The sequence below is a fragment of the Stigmatopora nigra genome, chromosome 12 (assembly GCF_051989575.1).
Source record: "Stigmatopora nigra isolate UIUO_SnigA chromosome 12, RoL_Snig_1.1, whole genome shotgun sequence".
NCBI lineage: Eukaryota > Metazoa > Chordata > Actinopteri > Syngnathiformes > Syngnathidae > Stigmatopora > Stigmatopora nigra.
This window is the reverse complement of record NC_135519.1, coordinates 10,098,239-10,119,209: the sequence shown is the minus strand read 5'-3', so window position 1 is coordinate 10,119,209 and position 20,971 is coordinate 10,098,239. Positions and strand designations below refer to the sequence as shown.

The following is a 20,971-nucleotide window of genomic DNA, read 5'->3' as shown; positions in this document are numbered from 1 at the left end:
CCAGCATTTATATAGTATGTACAAATAAACGCAAAATGTACTTCTAAGAAATATTTCATGGCAAAGAAAACTACAGGGATTTTGAAAAAAAGATAAAGTGAAAAGGACCTGTCCAGGCCGCTGAGACGTTTTCGCCACGTAGGACAGCAGCGCTTCTTTCTGCTCAGCCAGGGCGTTGACTCTCTGCAGGAAGAAGTTGAAATGTATGGTAAATTAAGATTTAGAAGAAGAAAAAAGACCAATACTACTCCATTTAACATCAATCAAAAAAATAAATATTTGATGAAATAAAAAGTATTTAGTCCCCTGCCTTGGATTAATCTTAAAGGGCTTGTTTAGACATAAGCACATGGATAAAGATTAAACATGTGACGTAACAAGATTTGGAAACATACATGTTCTTAATCCAAAAGGAAAAGATTGTTTAATGTGTAGAAGAGATGCAGGCATTTACAGGAAATGTGGCTCTAAGCGCCTATTTCGCGTTTCTGTGCTCAGTGAGAGTATGTGTCTACTACTGAGAGAACAGCAGTGACACTTATAGTCATTGGCAAAGCAATGCATTCTGGTTTTATGGAATTCAAAGCAGGGTGCCTGCGAGGCTTAAAACACCATGCCCGCAAGCGTAGACTTGCGCATATAGACACACACAAGCGGAATGATGTGAGCACAATCAGGCAATTAGGGCGACACTATGGGCATTGGCTCCATCCCTGTTTATTTATTTATTTCATTCCCAGCCTTCCCCCCAAGTGACGCCAGAACTGACCCGGCGGCTCCTAAAAGCTCCGGATGCTCCCAGGGAACGTCTCATCTTTTCTCTCTACTTACATGTGTTCCTAGTTGTACTTCCTAATGACTTCACGCTCACCTCCCATTTGCCCACCCGCCGCCTCTCTTGATAGGCTCGTCACGGTTATTGTGCGCGTGTCTACTTAAAAGCTTTTCGGAGTTTTGTCGCTTCACTTTTTAAAGGGATGGCCCTGGTTGCTTTACTTTGCAGCGCAGCCCTCCACTGAGGCCTAGAAAAGACTACATACGAGGGATGTTAGATGTAAAACCCAAGCATTGGTAATGTTGTAATTTAGCTGAGTGCATTGCATGACTTTTTCAAGGCCTCATATTTGCTTACAATATACATATATTTACAGGAACGAACAATTTTAACCATTTATGATGATTTCATTGTTGAATCCCCTCAGTATCATTAAAAAAAGTGAACAAAAACATACAATTGGCAAACCAGAAAAACAACACTAACAAATTGTGGTTCTGTAGTAGAAAATATTTAGGAATGCATTATGGATTATACACAAAGACAATGTCTGCTATCATAGAGAACTAAAGTTATCTGTGACTATTTACTGTTAAATGGGAATGCAAATCAAGGATGTATGTAATGTAATCCACAGTTTGTTTAAATAGTGATGAAGGCTGAAAGCTATGAGTAGTAATGTATCTATTTTTAACTAAATTTAACTGATTGTTGACAATTAACTAATTTCTTTTGTTCCTTAAAAAAAGAAAATATACATTTAATGTCTTGTTAAGTGCTTGTTTTAGTTGAGGTAGATTAGTGTTTAAAGAATTATCTTAAATATGTTTTGTCTCTAATGCTGAGTTACATTCTAATTTAACAATGAGAAGTTTTCATGTACTGTATGTTAATTTGTCTCCTTGCCCCCAACTTTTTCTACCATCTTTCTATCACTTCCTGGTCTCTTAATAAAGAAATAAAAGGTGGCCATAACCAACGGCTGGGGAAAAGGCTGAATTGTAACTGATGTCTGTCTAAGAGCCTTCTAATTAAAAGGAATTATATTAACTTCTGCCTACTTTTTAGCTAGATGATGCTTAATAAAACTGCCAAGTTCACCTTAAATGTGAGTTTAAGTATCAATTGAGCACCAAATCCAATATTGCCCCCACTCCAAAAAATATTTTGTGTATTCCTGTTTAATTAGTGATAAAAGACGGAGGAAACATTTTCAGTACTATGAAGTCATAAAAAACTTGCACGCATTGAAAGGTGGGGTGGTCGCATAAAGTGAGACGAAATTACAATGAATTGCCATCAAGTTTCTCTAATTTACAGGCCTGCAAATGCAATCTCTGCGCAATTCTGTCAGTGTCTCGTCAACCCAGCTAGAGTCTCTTCATACTTGTGTTCATTTCCCAAAGCTCAAAGCAAAGCCAGCTAGCTGTAACGCATGAATTGCGCGTAAATAAGTTAAGTTGAAGTCAGAGGCGAGCAACCACAGACCATCAGACTCGAAGGGATGTGGGGTCTGGGACCCAAATGCAAGACAGATAAATTAATCAAAAACTGTGGTGGGTGAATGCATCCAGCTGTCACAAGATTTTGATGAGAGGGCATGAGGGACTTGTGATGGACTTTAAAAAAAATAAATCAACACTTGCTATTTTGTTTTTGCGGTCTATGTTTTTAATTGCCATTGCACAAAAAGCAGCAAGGCAAAGTGGTGTGTTTAATAAGGGAGGTAAAGAAGTCCTAAATACAAGTCAAGAGGAAGGCCATGAGACTAAATAAGTTATAGTGATCTATCATCAAAAAAAATAACGTGATCCCCGAGACAAGGCCCTGAAGAACACCAGTTTAAACGACTCAAAGATATGCAGAATAATGAGAACCACCGACAGAAGACCAGGTGTAGAAAACCTTTTTGACAGAAAACTCCCCCAAAAATAAATGAAAGGTCATTGAACGTAAGCTATATTGCTTGTTCTTCTCGCCCTTTTGTGAAGAATATTTTTATTATTGTTTTTGAAGGCGTCATCCGGCCCACCGTTAGGATAGTTTATGGTATCTGTGTTCTGCGATACAAAGGTGGAACTAGTTTCATCAGGGGGCTGAGAATATATGCATTCCCTGGACCGCTTACCAACCAGGAGGTGAAGATTGAATTAGATATTTAGATGGACACGGTCTGAAACAAAAGCGTAAAGTGGCATTGTGTTTTTACTTTTGGTGTTGAAAATTGTGTGCACATGGAGACACAAGAGTGCATGAAACTTGTAGTAAGCATTTTGATTCAGGGCACATGGTTAGTTATTAAAATTAAGACAGACTTACAGCCAGCATGAACTTGGCATCTTCTACTTTGCCCAAGTCCAGAAGATTCAGGAAGAGATCCGAAGCTGGTCTGTAACATGCAAAGTGGTTGGCCAGCCGCTCGGCCATAGAACTCACTGAAAAATACATAGGCACCTTCCGTCATTGAGTGTTTCTGGTAATATTTGTGATTGTATATTGCGTGTTTTCTGTCATACATTTGTCGATGGCTTTTTCATTGTCTTCCTCCAATATCCTCCGGAACACATATGACATACTGGGGTTTTTGCTGTCTTGATTGGTGTAAACTTCCTCCAACATCTCCACTGCTGACTCCAAATTCCCTCTAGGGATGAAAACAAGTGTTAACGTCAGAAAAATGTCTTTTAACTGTGCAAACTTCTGCGGCTTTGTTCGAGTGGTGAAATGTTGGTGCAAAATAGCATGAAAATCGAAAGCTCTACAGATATCTGCCAACTTAATCTGGCAACCTCGCCTGGCCACTACACTTAACTGTGCCTGCCTCCTTCACCGTCGCTATTGTGATGAATATTTAACTGCGGCGGCATGCGCGCAAGTATATGTGCGAGTGTCCAGAGGTGGGTGAACATATCCACCCTGATTGTTGCGACTGGGACCATGTGAATAATTCAGCGAGAGCCCCCGCAAAATGCGTCTCTCTTTGCTTTCCTGCCCCACTCGCTTCCCCACCCGGGCTCTTAAACAGTCAGGTTGACTCAAGCACGGCGGGGACACATGCGTCAGAGAAGCTCAGGGCACCGCTTCCTGAGGTCAAGGTTCAAGCTGACAGGGCCAAGCAACAATGGCTAACCGGGCGTGAGGCCGTCTTGCGATTTCTTCCACTTTTTGCTGCGCTGCCGAGTTGGCACGGGGACGCCTGTCGCGCTAATGTGGCAAATGGTGTGATGAAAGTTTGATGCACAATGTGTTTTATATTTTGTTCGCTGTTGTTTGAGAAGCTATGCAACAGCAATGGAGGATGGGTGTTTTCATGACATTAAAAGGAACCCATGAATAATCCTTTTATGCCCGTGTCTCCTATTTGTTCTTGATGTAATTTTCTCGCTAAGCTTTTATGCTAAGAGTGCGTCATAGTATGTCTTGTCACGTACTTGCCTGGCGGTAATGTGGTTAAAATAGTTCATTGTGATTTTGCCAGACTACGGTTGATTCTTAGTTTGTTCAACAACAAGTTGACAAGTTGGGATATATGCAGAAGCACTGGTATACAGAAGGGATTATTATTTGCTTATTTATTTAGTAAATGTAAAGATTAAAAAAAAATGCTACTACTGTGAGGGGTTTCTTCTTTTTCCAAACACATGAACTTGAAGATGAAATAGGATTAACATGAAGTTTAAACATGCATGGTAAATCAATTGAACACTGCCAATAGTAATGATTTACAGAAAACTTTTAACTTTTAACCATTACATTAACATTCTGTATGTTTACTTGCTTCATGGTTGGAAAATATCGACAAAACATTTGAAAATAAAAAAATACATTTTCACGGCAGTCAAGAAATTAAATGTGCCAATTGTAGGATTTCAATGACGGAATGGACTCAGTAACTTACTGCTGGATGTGAGCCAGGACTTTGTTGTTGGTGAACAGCATGGTGGACAGGTTGAGATCCGTGCCGAGACTTTCCATGAGAGTCTGCACCTCCATAATTCCAGTAATGTCCCCTTTGCTGCCAAGGGCCTGCACCAGTCTGGTAATAGAGAGTTGTGAGGGTATCTGGTCCTGCTGCTGCATTGACTTCAGGGTGGCAAAGGCCTCTGTAGGTGAGAATAGTGCAATCTGATATTATATTTGGCTAAATCTTGTATATGTAGAGTGGATAGAGAATTCTTACCTTCAGTCTGGCCTCGCTTGCTCTGCGTAACTATAAGCAAACTGGTTGCAATTTCACTAAGATGAAACCCAGGGATTTGAGTCTGGGAACTGAAAGAGTTGATAGATTTTTAAACATAAATTTTCAAACAAAGAAGATCACATGCAATCCCTACCGGGCACTGTTCCTAATTGTTTACAATTGTGCATGTACCCTACAGAAGTTCAACCGAACCGATGTTATATTCATGTACACGCAGAGCAGCCAAAACCTTATGGTTATCTGCACAACATCATCCGTTTTGACTGTAATTGTCAGAAAAGCACAAGTATTTTGTTATAGGGAAAATAAAATTGCATTAGGATTCTCAAAATTAACCTTTGTTGGAATACAAATAATAATTCTCGTTTTTTATTGCAACCTTTCATACTAGTCTTTACTTGTATGAACACTGCTTTGGTACATAATGGGTGGTGATAGACATGGCACAGTCAACTGACAGCATTATGATAAATATGGACAACCGCACTACAGATGGAGGTTTACCAGTCTAATGTGTATCGTGGGAGCTCAACCGGACAGGCTGCTGACTTTCAACAAGATAGGGATTTGTCGACATTGAAAGCAAATCTTTTTATAAAAACTGGATCGAGACTGTTAATATCTGTCTGTGGTGTCTTGAAACTTTGCAATATTAGAAGGCATTGCATTTGGGAAAACTAATCTTGTACACAGAGTACAGACAATGCAAAGTCCATGATGGGTGGCATGTCTGAGCCTCTTATGTGACCCTGACACTAATACAAACATGAATGGCATGATTGATGCCTCTCTGCATTAAATGTTTTGTTCTTCTTGAGCCAGAGTGCACGTGACTGGAGTGTCATTTATGAGATAAATGTTCTCCAAATCTCCTCCACATCCTCATACTCATTTCTCCTCCCTATTTCTTTTCCATGAAAACCTCAATCAGACTAACCTCTCTCTCTCTCTTCTTTTTTTATACTTATTATGAAAGCCCTGCAAGCAGATTAATCTCTGTGCTCGATTAAGCATCAGGCAAGGCAGTCCTTATCATCAGGACGACACCGGGGGCCAAGCGGCATCCGGGAGCCACATGCGACAGGGTCACAGCAGGAACAAGGTCAGTTGGTAGGATCTGAATTACTCTTATCAGGTTAGAAAAAAACCTCAAGAGGCTCTCTCCCGCACATACACACTTTCCCTGTGCCTGGCCCTTCCATGCATAGTATATTTGCACTTCAGCCAACATCTTTCTTATCATCACACCCTCAAACCCTTAATCTGGCCATAAATGCTCCCTTTCCAATACTCAATTCTGTTCAGATTATCCCAAAACAAATGCTCAAAGAATTAATGCCTATAGCGTCTTCATTAAACTTCTTCCTGATTAAATCTAGATGTCCTCCCCGTTTTCCCCCATTTCTTTCCCCCCCACACTTAGCTCCTTTTATCTCCTTATTCCGTGCCATTATCACCTTGCCCAGTCCATCTCTACTCTCAGCTCAGTCACCTCCTCAGCACGAGCACAGATTAAAAAACACATAAAAAGAAGCCTTCACGCAGTGCAGTGCAGGCTGTAAACTAAGTTTAAATGAGCAGATATTGTATTCCGTATTGTGCATGTTTTTCTAAGCACTGTAGTGGAGAAACATGTAAGCCAATAAAAACACAAGAGATGTTTTTTTTTTTTTCCAATCCTGTGCAGATGTGAAAGAGCCTTACACATTAAGTGGTTCCTTGTTTTCATAAGTAGTAGCTTGTTTTCCTCTGAAGTACAAATAGCAAAATAAGAGACTTAAAAAAAATGGTAGGACTAAGCTAAATCTCTAATAACGCTCTACATGCTCCTACACGGCCACGCAACACAATACATTACTATTACTCTACTGGACTATTTTACTTAACAAGTAGACAATGTTACATATCCACCCATGAAAAAATAACAATCCAGAACACGGTCATTTTTGACAGTGTCAGTTAGGCTACTTACATGTCTTTGACTGCCATGGCCTCATCAAGAGCTCCTGCAGCCAGCAGGGAGCGGATCACATGGTCGTATGCAGCAGCGCCCAAAGCTACACCTTGTTTGTTCGCTTCTTTTATCAGCCTGTGGGCCTCTGACAGTGAGAACAAAAGCAGTTATATTGGGCTCAATACTCAAATGAAGATAAAGTACTTCTCCTTTTAGTCTTAAACTAAGTTTAGATCCCACAAGGCATTATGCACAATCTTTGATCTTATTTTTCTCTTTTAGGGTTGGTTAATTTGGTTAGACACATTTTTTTCATGGATTTCATTCATATACGTCAAAATAATTTTATTTACCGTTTTATCTGATTATCTTTTCTCTACTTTGAAATATTAATACAGCTTAATAATAATTAATAAAGCTTAATTTGGAAGGGAAAATAGTCCCTCTTTCAATCCAATTGAAAAAGGAGTTCAATGTAAATTCTGGGCTTAATTAATAATTGACTTTGTGCATCTTACCGTTTGCTTGTCCTTTCTTGCAAAGGGCTAAAAGTCGAACTTCATACTGTGAGTTACTTTCCACAGCTCGATATGGTGTTTCTGGTTTGACATGCGCTGTGTTAGCAGCTTGTTGACACCACGTCTGTAAAAAGACATACACAAACACACAAGATCAAACGCAGGCTGATGTTTCCATCAAAACACTGCAACACTCTTTAGGCTCTAACAAGTTGCTACACATATTCAGTTTGTGTATGTGATGTGGGGCAGCCAGGCCAGGGTCCGCTGATGCTCACTCACCCATGTAGCAGCAAGGGGAGGGGGTTAAGCTGTATTGGCTGGGGGCAAATTAGGGCTAGTACCCAGGGGGGGAAGAGTGTGTTAAGAGTGCGGGGACCGAGGACATCAACTGGAGTGCCCCTGGGGTCATCTAGTTCAACGCTCGGGGCAACAGTGATCACTTCCTGTCTCGTCAAGGCTTGGGGCGATGGGGAGGAATGAAAAGAATATTTCATACTAATTGTTAACCCTTTTTTTCACTGGTTTTATTGTCCAATTCCATCCCTTCATAATTTTATCTTTTCAGTGAGCATGTACATCCGAGAGCAAGATAGAGAAAGAGAGACATATGGTGGCATTTAGCTGCTGGCTTAATTAGTTAGGCATTAGAGATTTGAACACACATCCAGCTGTAACTCATTTCACCAGTCACCCGTTCTGTTTGACCACACTACAATCCTGTTTGCCTTGCTCCATGTAATGAACAGAGGCTTACAAAAGTGGAGCATGGCAGGCACCCACAGCAGTTGATAAGAGTATTTCTTACCCCTCGACCTCCATTTAAAAGAGGTCGCTGAATATAGAAGAGGGGGTGAGGTCAACATGCTCTTAAAGTGATCCGGTTAACTGAACGCTAATTATGCATCTTTATAGTTGGATATTTAAATGGGCTATTATGACACAGATCGATATGACCACAGTGATGAGAATAAAAGGTCTTCATTCAATTATCTGCTACTTTTTTAAGTGACTTTCTACTTGCATCGAGCCAACTGAAGGCAATGACTGGCCTTACTGTCTTAATACAGCTAAAGCCCAAATATTTAGTTCAGCATTTGAGTTAAAACCCATTTCCAGTATTGGTATTCAGGCCGGACTTCCATATTTTTAGCAAGCCAACTATACGCGAGTGAGTCATTTAGACAAAAGTTGTGATTTGTGGCCATTTTCTAGATAGGGAATGTTAAACCTTTTTTAAGTCAATTATATGCTGATGTTCACTATATAAAAGGTAGTGCCTTAAGTCCTTAACCCGGGTGGAAAAGGGGTTTCTCTATATATTATTTTCTATTCATAAACTATGAATTTTATGATTATTTTGGCCTTAGTGCAGGTTAGTGTTCCTCTGTGCTGCCCTGCTGTTTTCACCAACCTGTTTATTTTTTTCTATTTCAATATTAAAAAACTAGTCCAGCCTCGTTCTGTCTTGAAAGATATCTGTGACAAACTGCCTCAATTTTAGCTGTCATGATAAATGTCCATTGAAATGGCAAAGTGAAGTTACATAATTTTAAGAGCAACAACTGGTTACATATTTTTTGTGATGCAAGTCTCTAAGGCACCTCAAGTCTTATTGGGAAAAACAGCTCTAACCAACCAAATCAGAGGAAATTGCATTAGATTATTTATTTGTCCTTTTCCCTTTGGAATGAATGTTTACCGTGCTGGTTACGTGTCACATTAGGCCTGAGGCATGTTTAAACTCCTCCTGGGAATCTCAAGATTTCTCTGCTCCATCGCCTCCCTTCCCCACGAGGAGCCTTCTGGCTATTTTTCTTCTGAATAATCTCGTTATTACAGTTAGCACGATGTGTAGGCTCTATCACACAGCAGGGTTTTTTTTTACCTCAGGCACCTCAAATGGTACCTCCTGGCCATTACTCTTCAGGACTTCAGCCAGCATTCGCAGTGTCCTTTCCCGGGGAATGATGTTTTCTTCCTGGATCTTGGTCCACACAGCTTCAGCCTTTTTCCAGTCATTTGTTTCCTCTAGAGGAGGGATGGAATAAGATTTATTTTGTGATGAAGATTACCATACTTTTACTTAACAGTAGAAGGCAAATCTGATCAATTGACCCGATTGTGTCAATCCCATCGTATGGAAAACATTGGTAATATTGAAGTTTGACAATCAGGTTTAATTGGTCCAATAAACATTGATGCGATCACATGATGGTGCTCTGTGTAGGTCCCAAACCCAATAAAACTAAAAGTACTTACTGCAGAGAGTAAGGATGTAACAGTACATCTCATCACGGTCACACTCAAATAACTTGGATGTCATTTCCACCATTTGTTCCAGTGGCTCCATCTATGAGCACAAGTATTTTTAGGCGGGGGACTTTCATTGACTTTATTTCTCTGTTGTACATTTTTCAGTGCAATGCTGCTAGTACCTGTTGGTTAGAGATGCATTTTTCAGCATACCACTGCAGTCGCCCAGGTCTTGCCCTAATTCCAGGGGTCTTTGAAGGTAAAAAAGAAAAAGGAAAAAAGGTAAATAAAATATGTGATCATGAACATTTTCGTGGATTTTGCTATTTAGCTTGGATTTTAAATACCAGACTTAAATTCCAGTTTCACGTGATAACCTGTACAAAAAGGTATATGTAATGTGTATGTAATGCAATTCTATTCAAATGTAAATTGATTTTGGAAATGATATAATTATGCAACTAAAAGGAACAAATTGACAAACAGATTACATTACTAAAAAGTTAGGTTTTTTTAGTCTTTTCTTATTTCATTATTTTAATCAGGAGACCCACAGTTAGGAAGGTAGAGATATTTATCTTATTTGTTTATGATTTATTTGTTTTAAATGATTAGCAAATGAAGATGTAAATAGGTCCAGTATTTTTTTTCCATTTCCCAAGGCAAGTAACAAGATCTTTGAAATATCGAATGCAAAATGCGCTTCACAGTATTCTGTATTTGGAAACTGTTGCGCATTCAGGCCAGAAAGATTTTGACAGAGGCCAACAAGCTGTCAAATACCAGCTGACATAGATTGATCTAGGGGCTCGTGTAGCACAGATTTAGTCTGATACGTGGAGTGACAAGGTGATTATTACGAAAGAACAGCGATCAGGATTTCATCTGTCTCATGGGACTTGGATACAATCTGAATAAGACTAGGATTGAGAGATCTCGCTCTCGCTATGTGGTAATCTGAGACGGGGGGGTAAAATAGAAGAGAAAAAGAACGAGCCAAAAAGTTAATCTGAAAGACGGAGGGGATCAACGGTGCTCAATCCCCGCTGGCCCTTTTTGATGGGAGCAGAGTCAAGAAAAGACTGGCTTCATCCCCCACTGCTGTTTCCTTTTCCAATCTCTCTCAATCCTGGCCTCTTCCTACAAATCTCCCCTGTTCCTTCTCCTCTTTTACCCCTAACTCAACCTCTCCATCCCTCCACCCATCCCAGGCGGAGGCATTATGCGCTTACCCGAGCAGCCAAAGGGACAAATTAAAATGTGTTGCACTCACTCTCTCCCTCAGTCTGTCTAATCTTCTTAGAGACCAAAGCCTAGTGCAAATTCTCCCATCTTTCCCTCCCATTCAATTCCTTTTTATTTTGTTTGTAAGTCTCCCTGTGCAAATACACCATCCATGCACATCCCCACGCATACCTCTATTAGAATCCCTGAAGGCCCACAGCCCTAATCTTAGTGTTTGAAAAATGTTGTTTTTAATTGTACATATCACAAAATAAGCACGGAGATATAGCTAAATCTCATTTTCTGAACCGCTTTATCTTCACTAGGGTTGTGGGGGTGCTGGAGCCAATCCCAGCTGTCTCTGGCCAGAGGCAGGGTACGAGCAGAGGGACAACCATGCACACTCGCACCCATACCTAGGGGCAGATTAGAGTGTCCAATCAGCCTACCATGCATGTTTTTGGAATGTGGGAGGAAACCGGAGTACCCGAGTAAACCTACGCAAGCCCGGGGAGAACATGCAAACTCCACAGTTGGATCGACCTGGACTTGAACCCAGCACCCCAGAGCTATGACGCCGACGGGCTAACCACTCACTCCACCATGTAGTAAAATAGTAGATAGAAAAAGAAATGCATGCTTACAAATCCATTACAACATTTAGAATTTCAAAATATTCACCACTTTTACATAGAAAAAAATGATAAACAAGTTTTCTGAATGGTTGTTTTTGAAAGGGTGTGTAAAAAAAAAAAAGTTAAAACTGAAATATATTTCTTGCTTATATTTTTAAAAAGAATACTTAACTCCACTCAACAATCAATCTCCATCTCACTTCCTGCTTTAATGCCCTTGATCACCCCGACCACTTAAATCTAATGACACGCACAGATTTACACCCATGCACACAGCAACACACAAGCATGGCTGAACCCTCTCCCTAACATAAAAACACAATGATTCACTACTCTTTAGCAATGCTACCTAACCTGGACCACATACACAGACACCAAGTCGTCAGCCATTATAATGGCCCCCACAATAATCTCCTACCTAACCACGACCATTTAGCACCAAATTGGCCACCTTTTTCTATCATTACATTTAATTAGCTGTGATTAATCAGCTGCCAATTATACCAAACACAGCCTAAAGAGAGTCATCACTCACTGGGAATACCACTTGAAACCCTTGACGCCTGTGTCTTTCTGCACGATTATTACTTTTTATGCTTTAGTGACTGTACCACAAATATCCATTATGGTCTCAAGTATTAAAGATATTACAGATGACAGCAGTGAGGTCAGCTTACTTGACTGGAAATTTTAAAAACTTATTGCAAATGGGTGACAGAGAGTTATTAATTGAAAGGTGTTAGCTGACTCATTTGTGAGCGATTTAACCAGAGTGTGAATAGCTTTTAAGGAGATATTTTTAGAGCCAGCGGCCTCAAAATGTCTCACTTTGTTCATGTTTTATCAGGAGAATAAAGGCAGGGATCAATGGAGCTTTGCAGTAAATATTAACCTCCCGGACAAAGTAAGATGAAATGGTTATTTGGGTTCAGTATGTTATTTCTAGGTGGTCCGGTGGGCAAATGCGTTCTTAGCATGTTGGCTTCAGTTCTGGGGTTGAGGGTTCGATCCCTTTTTGGTTCGTGGACTTTGTTCTCCCTGGGTTTGTGTGGGTTTTCTCAGGCTACTCCGGTTTCCTCCCACATCACAAAAACATGCATGTTAGGATGGTTGAACACTAAAAATTGTCTCCGAGTGTGAGTGTAAACGTGAATGGTTGCCCATCTCCTTTTGCCCTGCCTTAACATGATTTTGGAAGGGTTAGACTATTTAACTCATACTCAGACAAATACAAGGTAAACACGCAAACTTGAAAGAAGATAAAAGATTACAGAGAAATAGAATGATTCCATGTCATTCACAATGGTCCCAAACGACGGCTCCCACTTTAAGAAATGACCTTCATTCTAGGTGCAATGCATTAACTGACGCTGTTACTTGGCAACTACATTATTTAACAAAAAGGAGGACATACAGCACATCTAAAACAATTAATGTTTTAATGTATGTTTCTAGGCTGCCTTTACTGATTGTTGAAGTGAGCGGAACAAAGTCACTGTATAATTTACAGTGCTACATGTTTCAATACCCTCTGAGGGACAACTTCAGTCTAACATATGGAAAATGTCTGTTTTTATGTGTGCTAGGGGCATTTTTGACAGCTCAAAACACACATCCTTGACTGTAATCTGTAATAGGGCTTTTCCCCTAGAACACACTGCTGGCATTTACAGTAGCTGACACCGGTGTAAGAAGGATGAGGGATGTACAGACACAATAACATGTCGATAGCACTTCAGAGAGTTGGAAAATCCTCAAGAGGCCCAAATCCCTTTTTTAGTACACACGAGACGGATGAACAGGGGCATCCTTTGGCTGAAAGCAAATAATGGCCTTGTTATCTCTGATGTCTCATATTCTGATCTCTTTTTTCATCAATCTCCCTGTGCTGATATGCATATCCTTGCCACTCTCTTTTACACTAATCTACAAGCCCATTACAGGGCAATGTTTTTCTACATATTTCTCTGTGGAACATGTATGCTTGATTGTGGATTGATATTAAAAGTAGTAGCAATACGAAAGTCAAAGCAGGACACAGAATGACCTAGAACAGTGATTTTCAAACTTTTTTGGCCACCGCCCCCTTCACCGCCGGGCCAAAATGCCAACGCCCCCCTCTTTACCCCTTTCCAACGAACGAAGCTTAAATAAATAGAAGACAGGCGCCTCAGATATTATTCGCTAATTTCGTTTCTTTTAATAGACCAATGCGCAGTTCACCTCGAATCATAAAAATTGATAGCTGATGCATTAAGCCGGTCGCTGTGCGCATACGTCTGTGGTTAAGCGTTGCCGGCGCGCTATTGTGTGCTCCTCTGCGGCTGACTGGATGGTGGTGGTTTCCCCAGTCGCCTGCATCGACGATAAACTCGCGACAATTAGTGATATACGGTATATGCGCGCTGCTCGTGAGCGCTCGAGCAGACAACGTTTCTTGTTTCAATAAAGCTTGTTTTTTTGTCGACTTTTTATTACAGACAATCAATTTTTCCGGTCTTTCTACAAACACCAACGTCACATTTTACTGTAATTGCTCCATCGCCCCCTTCACTATTTCAACGCCCCCCATTCGCCTGTTTATTCGTCAGCGCCCCCCTGAAAGTTCACACCGCCCCCCGGGGGGCGGTACCGCCCACTTTGAAAACCACTGACCTAGAATAAACAAAACCCCCTAAAAATTAAAAGAAACAAAGCGTACTATTTTTATTTTAAATTTAAAGCTATTTTTGTTCAGTCAGTGGTATCATCTGGTGTCCCCGTATTTAAGATGTTGTATTTTTAACTTTATTACCTCAATGATCTTGCGAGCCTCACGGTAGCGGCCTGTCTGCAAGAAGGCGAAGAACAGGTCGTACAACATGGTCATCTCCCCGCGCTCTTGGCTCACTATGTCCATAGCTGAGGGTGATTACAACAAAGATAAAGGTTAAAAACAATCTATAGTTGGACTAAAATCAGCTTGATATGTCCTGTAATTCAAATAAAAATATATAGCAATTTTTTTAGTGTTAAAAAAGGTCTAAAGGAACACTAAGGTTACAATTTATTTGGAAAAACAATTGCTTTATGAACTATAAATGGGCAGGACTGATACAAAGATATTGCGAGGACATCAAGGCATGGCTGAAAACCAAATACAAAGAACACCCCATGCTTTATATGGTGTGACGCATAGTAGTTATCAATTCAGTTTTTTCTTTAGACTCTCCACATTTCTTATCATCAAAGAGAGTAGACGATGAATTAATTTGTTCATCACTTCAATTCCCACAGTAAAAAGGTAACTAAAATGGTACATTGAGACCTTTCTGCAAAAGCTCCGTGTCTCCCTTCTCCACCAGGCTGACAATGATGTCATGGATGCGTGGCAGGTGGTTGTAGCGCTTCTGACACTCCAGCGCTGCGTCGAGAGCTCCGGGGAGGTCATTACTGTCAGCACGCCATCCAAATCACACATGCAAACACAAAGGGAAAAGAGAGAGAGTGAGCGAGTTAGATGTGCAATCAGTTAGCGTTGTATGGGGAGAAAATACAGAGCGTTAACCTCCTGCCCTCGCATTCATCTACAATGACCCGCTGCAACAATACGTGCCGTTTAATGTGTGACAGCACAACTACAGGTGATGAGGCCTTTTGACCCCAATACATCATTGTCACACAATCGAGCACTCTTTCTCCCCATGTTGGCGTGCAGGGGGCTAATGTCTCTCTGGACAAGCTTTTATGGGAGCTTGATGCAACACAGTAGAGAAAAGAGTCAATCTTTAGCCTCCATGCTCATATTTTACTTCTATTGTCCCGTTTGGAAACTTTTCCTCACCTCAACCTTCTATCCCAATTGCCTCTGACCCTCCACCTTCTATTTGCTTGGACATAAAAAAAGAAATCATCATAGGAAAGAATTTGTTCCAGTGACAAACTGACTTCTCGTCAAACCAGAACTTGATATTGTCAACTACGACACAAGTGTTCATAAAAAATGTTGAATTCTATGAATGTAATAACATTACTTTTTCACAAAATGTTCCTATGCGGCCTACATTTTGCCTTAAGTTGAGATATTCATTCTAACGGGCTACGTCATGTTATGATATTCAAATACGCATTTGTCTGGATAAATTATTGATAGTAGTGGAGTGCAAAAAGCACATGGAGGAAAGAGATGTAAAGACCAGTGCTAAAACAATAGTGTGGACTTATGCGTTGCAAATTTAACAGCAAAGAAATTTGCTAAAGGCGTTTGAACAATGGCGTGACATCACTTTGAAGATAAATGTGCGATACTACTAACCTGTGGTCCTCAAACTCTTGCATGTTTTATGCCCAACTTTCCTGCCTGTTTTTTGTTTATTTTTGCAGACATGCAAGTTGTATGTACTTAGAACAGTACGGTTGTAATAAAATATTAATTGTGAAGGAAGTCATTCATTTTGGCATATTTTTTTTACATTTGTGACCTACATTTTTAAAACATGTCTAAAATATTATTTATTATTCTTTAGTCCTATTATTATCAATATATGATTTTACTTTATTCTAAGCTATAATATTCACCATATCATTATAATTAATCAGTTGTAGCTCTAGCTCATATATGCAGTTTTTCAAGGCATGCTTAGAAGTAAATAAACTAAAAGCCTCCGTCAGTGTTTCCTTCTAAATATACTTTGCATTTTCCTTTTTCATCCACTTGGAAGTTATTTAAGAGATTTCCCAGTTTTTATATCAGTTTTACAAATTTAATTCACAAAATGCCTATTATTAAAAAAAACTTCCTGCTAAAATACTTTGGGTAACCACATAATAATACCTATTAAAATCTACACACCAATAAACAAAATACCGCAATATGCCACGGTACATTTATTTACAAAACTCATGGCCCGGCAAAAGAACCTTAGAGCCAATAGCTGCGTTGGTGGGAGGAAACGTGTGTCTGACGGATTGATAAAGAAACTGTAAAGCTGAAGACTAGTTGAGGGAAAGAAAGGGAGCATGAGAGACTATTTCACTTCAATCCAGAGTGTTGTGACAGCGCCGCTGTGATTGGGTAATTACCATGTCAATCACACAGAGGGCAAAGCACAGAGGTCTTGGACGGTGAGTGAAGAGAAAAGTTAAATGTTACGGCAATCATAGTTGACTTTTTTTATACGATTTTTTTATAGGCAGTCAATAAACATTCACTTTTTGAATACAAGAAGCCAAAAGATGAATGTTTTTTCCTGTAAATTTCTGAACCATGAGCTAAAAAGGATACCTATCCTTAGCCAATACACTGAAGGGACTGACAATAAAGTGTAGTATTCATTTTTCGTATACTCTTAGTTACTTGGATACATTTGCTGAAAACTCAACCTACCAGACTTAAATTCTATAAGAGAAAGCTAAAAAAGACCCATCACTTGGCCTGGCATTGCAATTACCCCTCCACCCCCACAAAAAAAAGAAGCCAAGGATGTCAAAAGATGGATAATTTCCCCTTGGTACAATTTAAATGTCACTTTGCATTGCCATTTACTACAGTACAGCCCTGTTAATGTCCCCAGCTTTGCATGTCAGCCACTTTCCAACCAATTAAGTCCTGAAAAAAATATATAACCAGGGGCTTTGCTACAAGAAACCTGAAGGATTAGACAAGGAAGCTAATTGTGCCTCATCTTTTCTCTGATGCCCTCTTTTGCGTGACGAAGACGGACAGGCCTGTTATCAAGCCACTGTCCCCGTACGAGGGAGGACGGGGGATGTCTGGAAAACACAAATGATACGCTGATCATGACACCAGTAGCCTGCTGTTATGTGTATGCAAGAACGGCATTTAGTTACACTTACACTCTAAATTATTCAACCCCATTGCTTTGAAATGTTTTAGCAAATTTGAAATCCATTTCTATTCATATATATCATTAGATATGGACTTTGTGATTTTCCCAAATGGGAAATCACAGAGAACAAGTTTCAATCAAGTGAAAGAAACGGTTGTTGACGTCAAAACAAGCAACAGGCCTCAAGTATGCGATTTAAAATGATGGCAATACTCTGGTCAGACAATTACAGCAACATGTTAACACACATTTTCATCAATTATTTTATAAATGAAAAGCAGATGTATGGAAGAGGCTTATAATGAAGCGAATAAAATGCCGGCATGTTAGGCTTGCCAACTCTCTGAAAAAAGAAGATAGGGGGACGCCTGATTGGCAGAGCCAGGCGGGCCGATCACTGTGACCCTTTGGTTATTATTAGTAAAACCCTCATTTAAATATCCACAGCTTTAGGCATAAACCAAATTTTGGAAAGATTCCTATCTGCTTCCTATAAAAGTATAACAACATTTCCAAAGATTCTTCCAATATCTTGAATGAGTTATGTTAAATTGCTCCCAATTGTCCCGGAATGCCTTGCAATGGCAGCCGCACAACTGACCACAGATGAACCAAGTGTGTTTCAATGGGTGAAACAGATTCAATCTAAAATGCTTTAGGCATAGCAAAAAACATTTATATGAAATCTCTATACAACCATTTTCCATTTATGTCCCTCCGAGTTTCTCTGCACTTCGCCTTTGGATGCCATTTGAAACTCTTTTTTTTTTTTTAATTATCATTCATGTGCTGCCATATTCCCACTCGATTTCTGTTGCTAATCACTTTTAGAAACAAGTGGCAGCCGCCGGCACTGGCTGCCAGGCAGAGTGGTAGCAGGTTACTTCAGACAATACGGAGCGGACGGGCGGGAATGCTAACGGGGCGGCGCATATGATGGGCTGTCAAGGGCTAATCTGCCGCAGAAGTGTTCATTAAGTCATTAAGCGGCAACGCAGCGGATGAGACTGGCGCGGGCGAGACTGATGCCTGCTTTGTCCTCATGTATCGGCGTGCTTCCTCCACCTCCTTTCAACAATCAGTTTGTCCCCTGAGTGACGGAATGAAAACAGATGAAGAGGGGAAGTAGACTCTCCTGTCAAGGAAGTTGGAAGCTGATGTCTGGCAATGGATCGGACAGGCATCAAATCTTAAACATGTTTGCATTATCAAGTATTTTTGCCAGTATTTCATCCAATTACCTAGAGTGCCACTAACATTGTACACACTGGCAAAACGAAGTACAGATTGGTGAGGTTTGAAACATCTGTAATCCAAAATAATCTGTGTGGTGAGCCTTCTACTGCTACCACCGATGTTCATTACAAATATTTATGGTGATTGTCTTAACTTTGGGCCAGAGGCGATGAATTGGGTGCCAGCTAATCGCAGGGCAAAGGAGGCAGACAACCCTTCATGCTCACACTCATACCTCAAAATGTAAACAAGATTTTTATAAACTACAATTTTAGAGCCACATTAAACCATGGTGAATTGAAAGACTTAGTTTATTGTATATGGGAAGATTGGCTGGCTACCAATTGAGCCTTGTGCTAGTAGTTCGCTGGAATAGGCTTTTGCACCCCCCACGGAGGATAAGCAGTATGGATAATGAATGAACGAACATACTAAAAGTCGATCTACCCACAATAGGGTGCCGAAAGCCGTAAGAACAGAACTCTGTTGAATACTGGGCACCCCCTATTGTATAAAACCAATAACTACTGTAGCATCATTTGATGAAACCCCAACTTGCATTTACTGGGTACAGACAGAGACATTTAGATGCAACGCGCTAATGTGTGTTTATGCATTGGTATACCAATGATGACCCAAGAGTAAATTAGTCGGCTAATCTCTCCAAGGCAGCAATTAACAGGTCAACTTGGCAACTGCTTGTGCCAGAATTACTATAAAAACAAGCAGTGGCTGGGGAGAACCTGCAAAGTAGTACTTTTGAGGTAAACACAGTATGAAAGAATGTGTACTGTGTTTATGAATCCCCTAATACCATGGCTGGGCTAAATCTGGCAATTAGTGGTCTGTCCATAATTAACATGCTAATGAGTTGATCTACTTAAAATCTCCTCTGATAAGTAGAGCACACATACGTAGGCATACACACAGGAGTTGAATGGCACATAGGCATTGAGGAGGCAGCCTGATATGCGCGACATGCGGCCAACGTTTCATAACACTGAACTGCATTTTGGATAAACAGTGTGCCACACACGCAGTCCATACATCGACACACACCTTGGGAATATAGCAATGGGCGAGTAGGGGTGGAGTTTCATGAGAGAGATTGCAGCTGCTGATTCCAAAACAACAAAGCCGCACGCACCCGGGAACAAAAACGCACACAAATGAGCAATTTGAAAATCCTCTCTCTCTCTCTCTCTCTGAGCCACTGAACCAGAATGTAACCTCCGCTATGATCACAGAGAGGGATGAAGGACACGCCCAGATATGCACTTAGATGCATCAACACCTGCCAAATGGATGTGGCTCAACAATACACAGCAACATCCTTACATAAAAAGGGCAAATTGGTGTTACCTGTTCAAATAGGCGCTGACTAGGGGCGCACACATATTGGAGGTAGGCTTGGCCAGTCCGAGTGTGAAGATGGTTTCCTGGAGGCGCTGGACTGTGGCGGGACCGCCTTTTGGTATGGCAGCATTAAGAGTGTGGAAAAGCATGGAAACATGACTGTCGTTCAGCACCGAATCTTTCTCCTTCATCTCTTTCAGAACATCCACGGCCTCTGAAGAGAAATTAGAGAGAAAGTTGCCAGTCAACACACAATATAACAAATAAAGACAGAGAACTAGTAGAGTAGGAACAAAGTTGGTTGTGCGAGTGTTTTAATAAAAAGCCCTTTTACCTAATTTGACGTGGGGAAAACAAACCCATATTAAAACAGCATTTTGCTCTCAGCAGGGGATGGAAATGCAACTCTAGATAAATGCCAACTCTGTGCTAATTGCTATGTGCGCTTTTCTAAACGAGACTACAATTACCAGACCCCTACAACGAAGTCCATCCATTTGCTTTGCCCAGGCGAAAAAGGGGTGTAGGTAGACTAAATTATAGGTATTGCAGCCACATGGACTAGCCATGGCCTCGATGAGATCTTCGTAAATGGGATGAGGGGACCCCCCATTTTCCATGGTAATGGAGGGCTATTTACCTCACCAAGGACCCATCTGGCCAACACAAGAGAGGGTTGAATGGTGTCCACATGTGCTTGTGCGTATTACGAGGATAAAGTAATTAAGAGGTATTTACCATCTATTTAGACAACTGCTAATGGGTTGATAGCGATATAGCTGCTTTGCAACACAGATACTAATCTATACAACATGACTGGAGGGCATAATGTGAATGTGCGCCAAACACAGTTCAAGAATTGAACGTGCAGTTGAAGCAAAACTTTGTTTTTGTGTAAAAAGTTCTACATAATGTTGGAATTATAAATTTTCTACTTCAATAACTACTTTTATAAACCATATGTGAATGATTACTTGTGTACCACCTG

The 20,971-nt window shown here is 40.4% G+C and overlaps 1 protein-coding gene across 1 annotated transcript in view; it reads right to left on the bottom strand.

Moving 5' to 3' along the window:
- The window catches only part of lrpprc (leucine-rich pentatricopeptide repeat containing), a 42,836-nt gene that overhangs the window by 2,993 nt on the left and 18,872 nt on the right, over positions 1 to 20,971 (bottom strand). Inside the window, exons 23-35 of the mRNA XM_077730062.1 lie at positions 19,990 to 20,197; positions 14,871 to 14,995; positions 14,358 to 14,464; positions 9,887 to 9,955; positions 9,711 to 9,801; positions 9,337 to 9,479; positions 7,449 to 7,572; positions 6,949 to 7,075; positions 4,956 to 5,044; positions 4,674 to 4,878; positions 3,292 to 3,419; positions 3,095 to 3,210; positions 109 to 183 (exon numbers count right to left, since the gene is read on the bottom strand). Of these exons, the coding sequence (XP_077586188.1) occupies positions 109 to 183; positions 3,095 to 3,210; positions 3,292 to 3,419; positions 4,674 to 4,878; positions 4,956 to 5,044; positions 6,949 to 7,075; positions 7,449 to 7,572; positions 9,337 to 9,479; positions 9,711 to 9,801; positions 9,887 to 9,955; positions 14,358 to 14,464; positions 14,871 to 14,995; positions 19,990 to 20,197 (1,607 nt within the window). The remainder of the gene's footprint in view (positions 1 to 108; positions 184 to 3,094; positions 3,211 to 3,291; positions 3,420 to 4,673; positions 4,879 to 4,955; positions 5,045 to 6,948; positions 7,076 to 7,448; positions 7,573 to 9,336; positions 9,480 to 9,710; positions 9,802 to 9,886; positions 9,956 to 14,357; positions 14,465 to 14,870; positions 14,996 to 19,989; positions 20,198 to 20,971) is intronic.